General features: G+C 40.9%; 2 protein-coding genes across 4 annotated transcripts in view; both read left to right on the forward strand.

The window, feature by feature from the left end:
- The window catches only part of ITGB3 (integrin subunit beta 3), a 54222-nt gene extending 43234 nt beyond the window's left edge, over positions 1–10988 (forward strand). The window contains exons 15-16 of the mRNA XM_037491897.2: positions 698–4757; positions 10952–10988. Of these exons, the coding sequence (XP_037347794.1) occupies positions 698–763 (66 nt within the window). The 3' untranslated portion in view covers positions 764–4757; positions 10952–10988. The remainder of the gene's footprint in view (positions 1–697; positions 4758–10951) is intronic.
- A 34-nt stretch (positions 10989–11022) lies between these two features.
- Positions 11023–12784, forward strand: part of EFCAB13 (EF-hand calcium binding domain 13) — a 55008-nt gene continuing 53246 nt past the window's right edge. For all 3 annotated transcript variants that reach the window (XR_008549424.1, XM_054688649.1, XM_037493949.2), the window contains exon 1: positions 11023–11064. Coding sequence is in view for 2 of the 3 variants with exons in the window: in XM_054688649.1 (XP_054544624.1) it covers positions 11035–11064 (30 nt within the window). In the remaining variant the exon portion in view is untranslated. The remainder of the gene's footprint in view (positions 11065–12784) is intronic.

Raw genomic sequence — 12784 nt, forward strand, 5'->3', positions numbered from 1 at the left:
TCTGGAAATTGCAAGGTGGTCAGACTGTTCCATGGTCCTTATACCTCCTGAAAACCACCTGATTCTCTCTCTATCCCTAGTGACCATGGGCCACACCAGTGAGTGTGACTGAGCAAAATAGGACCAAGCTCTGCTCTGAACACTGTTGAGAGATGAAAAAGGCAACTTATTCTTCCATTGAGGGAGACAGGACAAACTAGAGAATCCTGTATTAAGGATATACAGTACATTACATACTAACAAAGTCCAAAGCATTAAACACAACCAAAAAAAAAATACAATAAAAGCTAACATTTTTGAGGATTTACCATGTGTCAGGAACTGATCTAAATGCTTTTTATGTATTAATTTTTTCATCCCTGCAACAACCCTATGTGGTAGGCAATATTATTCCCGATTTGTAGATCAGAAATTGAGTACAGAGAAGTACATTTTATGGCTATAGGAGGCAATTAGGTTATGACAGGAGTTACTTTTGGGGTCAGCCTTTTAGAAATAGTAGCAGCATGGCATTCTACCTTCTCTCTCCTCTTATTTCCTCCCAATTTCCATCTGAAGAGTGAATGTGAGACTAAAATGAGTGTTAAGCTGTTTATCAGTGGTATTCCAGAGAGCAAACTTCTCAGACAAAAGATAAACTTGAGGGGAGGAAAGAATTGAGGATTCGCTGTAACACACTCTTCTGTCCTCTCTGCAGGCCAACAACCCACTGTATAAAGAGGCCACTTCCACCTTCACCAACATCACCTACCGGGGCACTTAGTGACCAGCTGCCTTCCTCAGATCACTGTCAGACTGTCCCAGGATTGTGGGCGTCTCTGCTACCATGTTTACAGGGACACTAACTGTGGGGCAGGACTGGGGGCTCGGAGTGGGGTGGGTTGGGAGAATGTCAGCACGTGGGAGTGTGGGTCTCTGTGCCTGTGTGTGTGTGCATGTGCTGGGGGAATGTGTAATTTAAAATTTGCGATGTGTTCCAGATAGAGCTCCTCAGCCTTCGTCCTCAGAAACTCTCTTCAGGGATTCTTCCTGCTTTACCTGAGAGTGGCCTACATAGCTAAACAGATGTTTTTCATTACCTCAGTGAGAAGTCAACTTTCCTTCTTGTGCCGTTCTCCCTGTAGAGAAGGGCAGGGCCGAGGCCTCTATTCCAGAGGAAGAAATAGCAAACTTTGACTCTACCTGAGATTTTGGTCCTTGGTCTCAGTGGCTATGGTGGGAACTACTGGGTTTTGCAGACTGTTGTCTCACCTGAACCCCCCGTCTTCTTCCCCTTCCCTCAAGTGGAAGGAGGAATCTGGAGAGAGCAGAACTGCCAGAGCTGCCTATGCGTTTAACCATCACCTCAGTCCAGCATGGTTCTCTCTGAAGGGGAGTCCTTGCTACCTAATTCTTCAGTCCCTTGGGTGTGAGGAGGGCAGGCCCCCTCAGGGGTCATGTATGCCAGGGTCTGCAAATCATGATCAGAGTCCTTCAGATTTGCCCTCATAAGCAGTTCTAATCTTGAGGTGTGTTACCCTTGGACCAGCACCACCTCTTTACCTCTAGCGTGCTCACTCTCACTGTTATAGACAGTTGCTATGTGGGAATTTCTCCCAGGAAGAGTGCTATGGTTAGAACTAGAGGTCTGGCTCCCTCTCCTCCCCCTCCCCCCCTCTTCAGGTATTCTGCTCCTTGTCTACAGCACCTCCACAAGCCCAACCCTGGGTTTATGTGCTATATTCATCCATGGGGCTAATTGCATTTATCTACCTCTTGGGTGTCTTATGAAGGAATCTCTACCGTGGGTCTCTGAGTCCGCTGGACTTAAGTCCAGGGTGAAATGACGGGCCAGTTGTTTCAGCATATGTGGCCTATTCTAATGACTGGGCAACCTCATTTTAACTCAGTCTTTAATCTGAGAGGCCACAAGTGCAATTCTACATACTTTTACTCATTGGGCACCTGAAACCACGATGAGGCTAGCGTAACCTAAAGGAACATGTATATAAACACACTTGCATTATATCTGTGATTTTATTTGATGAGGAGGAAGGAGAATATAAAAAAAAATCACAGACTCGATCAGGGTAGAGGCACTCCCCTTTGGCATCATTCATAGCAAGTTGCTGCCCAGTTTCTGGGTCTGTAAGGTCTTTCTTATCCTAAATACCTGTGGGGATGAACATATGGACATGCCAGTTCAATATTAACAACCATCCTTTCCCTTTGAGGAAGAAAGGACGGACCAGTTAACAGTTGTCTGATGATCAGAAAATATAAGTCCTGGCCTCACTATTGCAACCAAGGAATCTTTGACCTTAATTAAGGTTATCACTTCTTTCTCTGGGACTCCATTGTTTAGTGATAGGTTTCGTCCAGATAGTCTAGAAGGTCTCTTTAAGTGTTAACATCCTAAGCTGCTGGGCCATACTATGGCATCAAACCTGCAGATTTTGTGGGATGTTGAAACTCTATGTTATTTCAGTTGGGAGGTATGAGAGACCTGGCATTGGCAAGAGATATCATTCCATATTACCCTTCTCAATAAACCAGCCTCATTCTGTCCTCTCTTAGAACCCCTTCTCCAACTTTTGTTAGCAGATAACATCTCCACTGTGTTATTATTTCTAAATTCACTTTGCACACTTTCGCATCCATGTATTAGGTGATGAGGCATCCAGAAGTAGTTGAAAGGTGTATTCTGTGTCCACGTTCTGTGTCTCAGTTAATACTGAAAATAAGTCTTAAACTGGGAATGGGGCAAATGACCAAGCCCTGTCTCATTCATGGATTATTGCTTGCTGTAGGGGGTAGTAAAGGGGTAGACAGATAAATGGGGGAGGGTTGAGCACAGTTCCAAGATGTTTAGAACTTGGCTGTAGCCTTCAGCTATAGAGCCAAGAGTACATGAAAGTAGTGGTTGGACATTTTTTGAGATATATTATATGAAGAAACTCTATCAGAGGTGGAAGCATATGTATCCATCCCAAGGATGAAAAAAATCAGTAGGAACCTTGCCTAAGCTTCTGGAATGAGGCTTATGGCCTTGAAGACCAGTACTGTTTATTTATGTGTGGGGAGAGCTCAGAGTTGTATTCATGAAATAGCAAGTAGCAGTCAGTTTTGCCATCATGTAGGGTGAACATCTAAGCAGTATTTTAGCATCTAACAACACTACCCAAAGAAGGTATTTGTGCCCATCTCTTCTGGAAATAATTTATTTTCAATCTCAGGGTTCATGGACAATAATGCAAAACTTTGAACATTCCTGACAAGTTGTCACATAAGGAGTCTGTCCTTTACCTCTCAGTTGTTTCTAGATGATCCATGATTTCAAGATACTTCTCTTTGTTAAGTATTCGTGAATTTACTTAAGTGTCGTCCTGACTGCCTAACCACTCCTTGTGTTTGAGTTGTGCAACAGTGAATTAAATGTGCTTTCATTTAATGGCCTATGGCTGCCCTGTGCTTCCTGTGTTGTTATTTCGGTTTCCTTTGGGTGAAAAGAATAAGTGTCATTGCCTCAGAAATGATTATTTTAGAACAAACATGTTTCCAAATGTAACAGAATGATGACTACCATAGGAACTGGAACTTTTTTTTTAGACTTTAATAACATTTTAAAAGTGAGTAGGTTGTTACTGTTCTAGGAGTTTTTGTTTTTCAAACTGGAGATTATTTCAGACCACATGTAATCTCACAGATCAGATTGTCCATTTAACCTAGGTTTTATTTGCAGAAAGCACAAATTGGTAAAATAAAGGTTTAATGGCGAGTTATTTACAGCATCATTTAAATACCTAACTTTGATTTAGGGCCGTGGGTCTCACAGTATGGTTCTAGAACCAGCAGCATTAATAGCAATTGGGGAATGTTAGGAATGCATATTTACAGGCCCCATTCCAGAACTGCAGAGTCAGAAACTTTGGGGGTGGAGCCCAGTGATTTTTTTTTTTTTTTTAAATAAGCCCTCCTGGTAATTCTGATGCATGATCCAGTTTGAGAACAACTGATTCCTAGCTTAGAAGTTTACAGCAAGTCAGCTCAGCTCAATTACTTTAAGGTTAAGAACAGAAATTGTCTTACAGAAATTGTCTTCAGAAAATCAAATATATGTCCACAAAACATAAAGATCTACTTTTGTTCTATTTCCCAAGTTAAATGATCACAGGCTTCTTGGGTTCACTCACAGCCACAAATTTCCATGAAAAACTAAAAGAAGTAATAGTTCAGAATCACAGAGAAAAAACTGCCAATAGGATACTTGGCAGGCACCTAAAACTTTTTATGTGCATCAAGCTGAAGCTAGAAAATACTCTTACAGCATTAATTGTTAACATTAATGTCTTAGAGGATGCAGAAATAAGACTTTAGAATTCCATTTTTTGTTATTTAAATTTTATTTAGCACCAACAGTGTGGGACTGAAGTACTTTACAGAGCACTCATAAGGTAATCTCTGCCTTTGAGTCCTACATTCTTTCCATAATGTACATTTTTTTTAAACACAGTACAATGCATGACATCATAAAAAGATTATGTGAACACAGACAGACCTTTTATGGTGAAAATTTGTAAGATTTACTTTGTTTTATTTACATGATGGTGACTGATGACTAAATGTCTATGAAAATGGAGGATTTTATGTGAAAATGAAGTGAAAAGCTGTATGTCAAATCATATTTGTAATCCTTTAACTCTTGACTTCTGTAGTCCGACCTCTATAGTAGCTAGTGACCACATGGACCATTTTAAATAGATCATCTTGAAATTACAGTATGTTCATTTTTATGTTTTATAATGATGTAAGGAAAAATAGTATATATTTGAAGTCACTTAATACTTTTGAAAATAACTTCTATTTGGTTTGTAATATGCATATGTATATATATTTATATGCAAATACATGTATTTCTGGAAACATATATCCCTAATTTTAGTTTGACGACCACATATGGAGGCAGTCTTAAATGTATGTGATTGGGGTTAACCACATTGTTAAAGAAAATTTAAAAATCCACTTCACGTGGTTCTCAGGAATGTTTGTATGTGAAAGGAAAACATTGGTCAGGAATATGATTGCACTCTTTGCAGCTGCTAATGTCCTAGTGATGTCTCTCCAATCTCCTGCATAAAAGAAACATTTTTAATCAGATGTGTATTTTCTGACAGTACACTAACGTACACACGTGGTATATAGAGAGGAACATTTAGGAAATTTAAGAGTTTTTAGGCAAAACCTCCATTATAAATTATTCTTTAGCAGTGTCCCTGAAAAGGACTTTGTAAGAGAAAAGTTTCATATTTTCCCCCTCTGATCTATTAGTTGGGTTTCCCCATGATTCATACACAATTTGGCACGATTCTTTGGAGAGGTCAGTGATGGTTGCAGAAAGGTCCTTTAGCAGCCAATGGAAATATTTTAAGAAAAAGAACAATATTGATTTGCTGTTCCTGATTCTGATAACCACTTTGTGACAGATTATGAATTGTGCTCCAGAATCTTTTCCCCTTTTCACATAGTATCAGACTCTTGATTTTTAGTTGGGCGCACGCGACTCAGAATAAACACGATCTGCGGGCCTCCCTTGCAGGTGAGCGCGCCGCGGCCCCTCACCGACAGCGAGAGGTGAACGAGAGGAGCAGGCGATGCCCAGCAAATGCCATTTCTGGGAGGGCGCATGGCTTTCTTACTCTCAAAAGCCATCCTTCGGCCCCTGGAAGGCAGCGGGAACAACTTTCAGAAAACGTAAAGCGGTGGGACAAACGGCTTCGAGCCGTTGACCAAGCGAGAAGGACGGGCCTCTTCACCAGGGAGGGCGGGAGGGAGGCAAAGCCTGGCCAGAGGCGAACACTGCAGGGGGCTCAGGTTCCCGGGCCCGGGCGCCGGGGGCGGGCAGCGCCCGGGAGAGCAGGTGCGGGCGCGCGGGACGAGACGCGGCGCCGGGAGGCGGGCAGCGCGCGCGGGCCCAGGCGCCGGGTGAGGTCACAGGCCCTTGTGAGGTGGGGCGGCCGGGCCGCGGCGCGGCAGGCGGCAGGCGGCGGGAGGCCGGCCGCGCGGGAGCCCGCGAGCGGCGGGTGCGGAGGGGCGGCCGTGCGCTGGCCCCGCGCTCCCCGGGGCGGCTCGGTGGGCGGAGCGTCGAGCCCGAGCAGGCCCGGGGCGGGGCCTCGCGGCGCGGGAGTCTGGAAGGCGGAGCCCGAGAGCGCCGGGCGCGGGAGCGGCTGAGGCCCGCAGGTGGCACCTGCCCGCGGCCGAGGAGCCGACTGCCGGCGGTGAGGGGGGGCGGGGGGCGGGGAGTCCCCGTCAGGCCACCGAGTAGGGAGGCGAGACTGACTGAGGAGAAGGGAAGAGCCTCCAGGCGGAGGGCGAGAGGGCGACAGCGTGCGAGGGACGGAGTAGAGCAGTAACGGACTGGGGCCCAGGTTCCAGAAAGGGCAGTCAGGTGACAGACCAGGGGCAGCCTGCGGGATCACAGGCCTGTTCCTGAGGTCCCTCAGAAGTGTCGATCATTCTAGAAGGTCTGGAGGTCATGTGGTCGGGAACGACCCTGAGCGCTGCGCAGACACTGAGGTCCCTCCTGGGACGCTTCATTCTCTAGTTATTGGCTCCAAGTCTCCTCTCTCCAAAGAAGTCACACGCTGCCTCAGGGCACAGCCCGTGGAGTCCCCCGGGGCGTAGGGGCCTGTATGAGGAGGATGCTCACCCACATTCCTTATGCATGGACGATAATGGGGGTGACCCATGTGATGGTGGAGCGTTAATGGCAGGAGATGGAGTGAAGTTGTGGGTGCAGTTCCTGGTTGTGGACATGCGGGCCACGGTGCTGGAAGCGCGAGGGAGGGTGGCTGTGAGGGAGGTGGTGTGAGAGGAAAGCCCGGCCGTTCTTTTGTTGTTGTTGTGTATTTATTTTTATTTTATTTTATATATTTTTTACATCATTTTTCATTTTTGCACAATGTATGCATTTTCATCTTGTTTATAGTCCCCATACAATTCCCACCCCCCTTATTTTGACCCTAATCCCTCCTCCCCGCCCCCCAGTGTGTCGCTGGTTTATAGTTGCTTGTTGATTTTGAATTTTACTTTATGACTCGATCAAGAAGATGTGGTACATATACACAATGGAATATTACTCAGCAATCAAAAAAGATAAACTCATGCAATTTGTAGCAACATGGATGGGGCTGGAAGGGATCATGCTCAGAGAAATAAGTCAGAAAGAAAAAGAAAAATACCAGGTGTTCTCATTCATAGCAGGAATTTAGAAAACCTAAATAAGGGACCAGGAAAAAGACTAATTATAATAAAGCCGGGCTGTTCTTTATGGGGTGTCACCCTATAGTGATTAGAAAGCAGCAGCCAGTTGGTCTGTGAAGGTGGGGACAGGCAGGTCGCCACATAAGTGTGACTGTGAAAGCACAATGTGCTTTAAATGAAATTTAAAGCACTAAATGAAATCAAAACAAATATTATACTTTGGGAGTTTTTTTGGATTCTTCCTTTTTCTGCCTCGGCTCTCCCTGCTGGTTTACTAAGAAGCAGTGGATTTGGGGGTTTGGGTTCGGGAGTCAGAGGCCTGGGTTTGATACCATTTTTTGTGCAGAATGTGTGAGCAAATAACAGCCTCTGTGTATCAGTTCCCTCAATCTAATTAAAGAATTAGACTAGATTTTTCAGGTCAATCTGCAATTGAACAATAAACAAGGAATCCTCCCATTTGAGGATATTTAAAAAAAAAAAAAAGTCACCTGCTGTTGTTCTTACTTCTCACCTGCCTACTCAATTTTAGTTTCCTGGTCAATAATTAAAACCATTCCCTTACAGCCTCCCCCACCCCTCACCCCGTTTCCTAGTCACTTTTTCAGTTCCTTTTACTTTCTTGGCTAAATCATAGATTAAATCTAGATCTCTGCGTTCTGAGTGCCAGCATTTCTGTTTTGAAGGTGCTGGAGAAAAACAACCATGCTTATTGGTTTCACTCTAAGTTCATGATTGGTAAGCTCAGGAGGCCCCGAGATTCCCCTGGATTATTAGTTCTTCCACTCTCCTTGATCATTATTTTATTATAATGCCTCTCATCTCAACAGTCTCGCAACTCCTTTCCACACCCTTATTCTTTCTTCTTGGTTCAGTAAGAAAACTAGAACAATTAGAGATGGTTTCCACAGCGTCCCATAAACACATCTCACATACTTTAGGTGTAATTATGCCCAGTTACTCTGTCATATCTCCTATTAACATGTACGTTCTTCGCTGAGGCTAAACCCTCTTCTTGTTCCCTAAACCCCATCTGTTTTCTCCTACTTGAGAATATTGTCTCCCGCGTGAGAATCATTTTACCCTCCTGTATGATCACTTTTTTGCTCCCCTACCAGATCATTCCTATCAGTATATGAACATGCTTTAGCTACTACCCTATTTCGCTTTCCCTTTAGAGAACAATTCCTTCAAAGAGCCCTCTCTACTGTCTCCAGCTTTTCTCCCTTATTCTCTCTTGAATTTACTCTTAGGACCTTATCTTCATGGTGTACCATCCAAATGGCTGCCTTAAGGTTGTTGGTCTTCTCCACATTGCAAAACCTAATGAGTCATTCAGTACTCATTTTACTTAACAGTAGATTTGTCACTAATTATTACTCATTCTTTTGAAGCATGTTTTTTTCCCCTTGGTTTTTAGGAAATCAGACCTACCTGATTTTTCTCCATAGAAACTACAGTGATTCTTTCAGAAAGGACTTTAGATCATGTCATCTCTCTGATGGAAACTGCATGGCTTCCATCTTCTCAGAGTACAAACTAAAGTGCTTATCTTCATCAAGAGACTCTCCATGATCTGCCTCCCTCCCTTGAAATCTCGCATCTCCTCTTCTTTCCCCATTTGCTTTCTCTGCTTCAGCCTCTTGGGCCTTCCCACCGTTCCTTGACTATTCAGGCTCCTTGCTTCAGAGCTTTTATGCTTGCTTTTCTCACTAACTGAAATACCCTTCCCTATATTCATTGATTCTCTGCTTTAATTCTTTCAGGTCTGTACTCAAAAGACTCCCATTCAGTAGGGAACCTTTATCTGTTTCCTGCATCTCTAACACCCCCCCATAATAATTCATATTATCCTTCCCTTCTTTGTTCTTCCCCCTTAGTGCTTATTATAGATAACATGTTTTCCTTATTTTATTGTCTCTCCTCCTGACTAAAATGTAAACTTCATTAGGGCAAGAATGTTTATTTTTCTGTTTTGCTCACTGTTTTCCTGGGAGCCTGGAAGAGAGCCTACCTAGCACATAACAATAATGAAATATATTTGCATTTAATTCATGGGAAGAGGGATCAATGAATAGATGGAGAAGAGGGTGTATATATATGTTCCAGTAATAAAAGAGTTGAAAAGCCTGTTGTCAGGGGAAGAAACTTTCTGTGCTCTTTTTTTTTTTCCTCTTAGCTTGGAGAGGGTTATGTGGTGCTTGATTCATCTAGCTAAGACCTGCCAACTTGATAAGCAGATTAATAAGTTATCAAACAATTCTTCCTTTCAAAAATTACTTAAATCATGTTTACTCTGCTTAATTAAGTAGTTGGTGACTTAAGAACTCTTGGTTAGTTCAGTGGGGGGATGAATTCCTTTCTTCTTTTTCTCCCTTTATTCATTATACATATAACATAATGTAGTATTTTTTATATATATATACACACACACACTCACACACACACATATATATATGGCCTAGTGCTTGGTACTTTGAGTAATATTTCAAAGAATTATATCTTGTCCTTTCTTTAGAAATTTAGACTATAATTGATATAACAGCTATCTATGTGGTATATATTTAAATAAAAATATAAGACAAATGACTAGTGCCAGTTGAACAATGAAGACAAGAAGAATAGCAAAGGTGGTAAGTGCTATGCCCAGGAAGTTTAGAAGTGAAGATTGAACTGTTTAGAGAAGATCTAGAAGAGATTACCTGGAGTGAATTGCTTGAGAAACCTGTATAGCTTCCTAATATCTGCTGATATGGGTATTTTTAATCTGATTTCATTTTTTTCATTTTATTTTTTAATGTATTTTGAATTTCAGGGATCCTGGATATACCACATTCAACAGTAATAAACAGAAAATAGTATCCTTCAGAAATAAATAGGAAATTTAAGTATTATCTCTATCATATAGGAATATTAACACTTACAGTTAATACTTTATAATATGAAAATTTAACTAATGTAATAGTTTGTCAAATGTGACTCAGATATGAGTGAAAAAAATATGAAAATTTTGGCAATTTCTAAGTATTGGTTATCACATTTACACAAGGTGGAAATCTTTGGTTGAAACAGGCTAAGATATCTTTTGTTTGCAATGGTATTGTTTTAAGAGGCAATGTGTGGTCTTGAAGACTGTGGGCTCTTGAATCAAGCTGCCTGAATTCAAATCCTGACTCCACTCTTTGTTGACTGTAATTTTGGGCAACTTGATCTAAGTCTTTATTCTTCTCATCTTTAAAGTAAGGAAAACAATAATTTCTTAAAGAAGAGTTGTGAAGAAGAGAAGAAATAATTCTTGTCAAAGTGTTAATTGTAATGTCTTACATAGTTAGCTGCCAACATTAGTGATTACTGCTGTTATCACTTCTGTTCCCTGGGCTTCATTGAATAAATATTACAGAAATCCTCTACATTTCATGCCATTTGAATTTGGATTTATCTACTTCTCCTAATACCACAAAAGGTAAAATTAAGGGATTGAATGATTGAATGGTCCTTTGTTATTTATGATCTATTAATTGCTTTTTCTAACTTTTGTACACAGATCTGGGTAGGGGAAATGTCTATTAGATATGCCATAAGTGTTACATTGAAGGTAAGACTTCAGTTAGGTAGGTAAATATAGTTGCTTAAATTTCCTAAACAGGTATATGATTCATGATTTTTTTCATTCTCTCTCTCTCTCTCTCTCTCTCTCTCTCTCTCTCTGCAGGAAATCCTTTTGTGCTATTTCTCATTTACACTTGTTGAAGACCTTAGAGGTTTCAAGGGAAGAATTTATCTCTAAACAGAAAGATGGAAACTAAAATACATTTACTCTGCCAGGTATTTTTTCAAAACTTTCTAAAGATTTATTCCTTTCCTTTATTAGTTTATATTACCTCACATCCATAATCAGTAAGCAAATTCCTAGAGTGATAAGGTCATAGGATCTTGTCTAATAACCGAAGTGACTTTTGAGTTCTTCTAGTGGTCATATATTAAAATCTTATCCCAGTAATCCATGCAGTATCAAGAGATATTTTTGTGGTGTATTATAAGTCTTTTTGGGGATAAAGACCAGGATAATTTTTCAGGAGACCAGATTTAATTTACAGGAGAGGCTGTAGGTAATGTAATCAATGATATAGGAGTCTAGTATAAAGGTAATGTAAAAGATAGCAAGTTTTTTTAGTCTTCTTATCTGATTCAGGGGATGCTGCTATCCATTGGTCAGATCTGTATTGAATAAAAAAAAAATCTGAACTTGATAAGAAGGCACTTTTTTCTAAAGGATTGTCATAAGGGAGGAAAAGGATTTAATGAAATAAGAGGAGGGGGCACTGTTTCAATAGCAAAACCTGTGATCAAAAGATCTGCAGACATCTCAATAACTAGGCAAAAAAGGGATTTTATTTCATAGAGAGGAGTAAAGAAGGATAGATGAACTGGATATGGGAAAGTGGGATGAAAGAGTGGTGTGATTGGGTAAGTGTACTGGAGAATGTTTTTTTTGTTTTTTTGTTTCAATAATTTTACTTTTAGTATTTAGATCAAAATCCATTACTTAGGTTTGCAAAGCTCTTTATATTCTGTCACAATTTCCCTCTCCAGTCATAACAGGTTCACTTCTTCATTCTTTATACCTTAGCCATGTGGTATTTAGTATTTAGTATTTAGATCAAAATCCATTACTTAGGTTTGCAAAGCTCTTTATATTCTGTCACAATCTCCCTCTCCAGTCATAACAGGTTCACTTCTTCATTCTTTATACCTTAGCCATGTGGACTTTCTATCAAGTTCTACCTACCCCAAGATACTTAAATAAGCCATTTTCTCTGAAAAAATTCAGGTTTTCCTTTACTAATTAAATACTTTATGTTTCACTCTGAGGTCACAGTATTCTCTGGAGAGGCTGTGTGCTGGCTCAGGCTGAGGGTGAGCCAAAGTTCAAATGCCTGGAGGAAGGAGAGAATCTTTACCAAAGTTTGGTTAAAAAGCATTTTTGTCTGATTAATCAGCAGGATGACACTGTTCAGCTAATCATTTATGAGGCAAAGAAAAGCAATTTTGAGGGTGTTTGTATGTTTGACTTTGTCATAGGCAAACAAAGAGGTGTCATCCATTTTAAGTCTTAACTAAATCATATGGGAACCAGGATTCTTTGCGTTAATCCATTTTCCAGAAGCAAAAGAGTGAGGAGATTCCCTTAATTTTCACTGTTTTCCCTCTAGCAAGGCTCACAAAGAAAAAAAAGGGGCAAAACTCAAATAAATAGGATCATAAATGAAAGAGGAGAAATTGCAACAGACACAGCAGAAATCCAGAGGATAATTAGAGATTACTATGAACATTTATATGCAAACAAGTTGAAAAATCTAGAGGAGATGGACAAATTCTTAGAACTATACAATCATCCAAAGCTGAATAGAGAAGAAATAGAAAACTTAAACAAACCAATTACAGGCAGTGAAATCAAAACAGTAATTAAAACCCTCTCCCAAACAAAAGCCCAGGACCAGATGGTTCAAAGATAAACTAGTGCCTGTCCTACAAAAACTCTTTC

Source organism: Talpa occidentalis, unplaced genomic scaffold (genome assembly GCF_014898055.3).
Source record: "Talpa occidentalis isolate TD23 unplaced genomic scaffold, MPIMG_talOcc4v2.1 talOcc4.7, whole genome shotgun sequence".
In the NCBI taxonomy this organism is placed as follows: domain Eukaryota; kingdom Metazoa; phylum Chordata; class Mammalia; order Eulipotyphla; family Talpidae; genus Talpa; species Talpa occidentalis.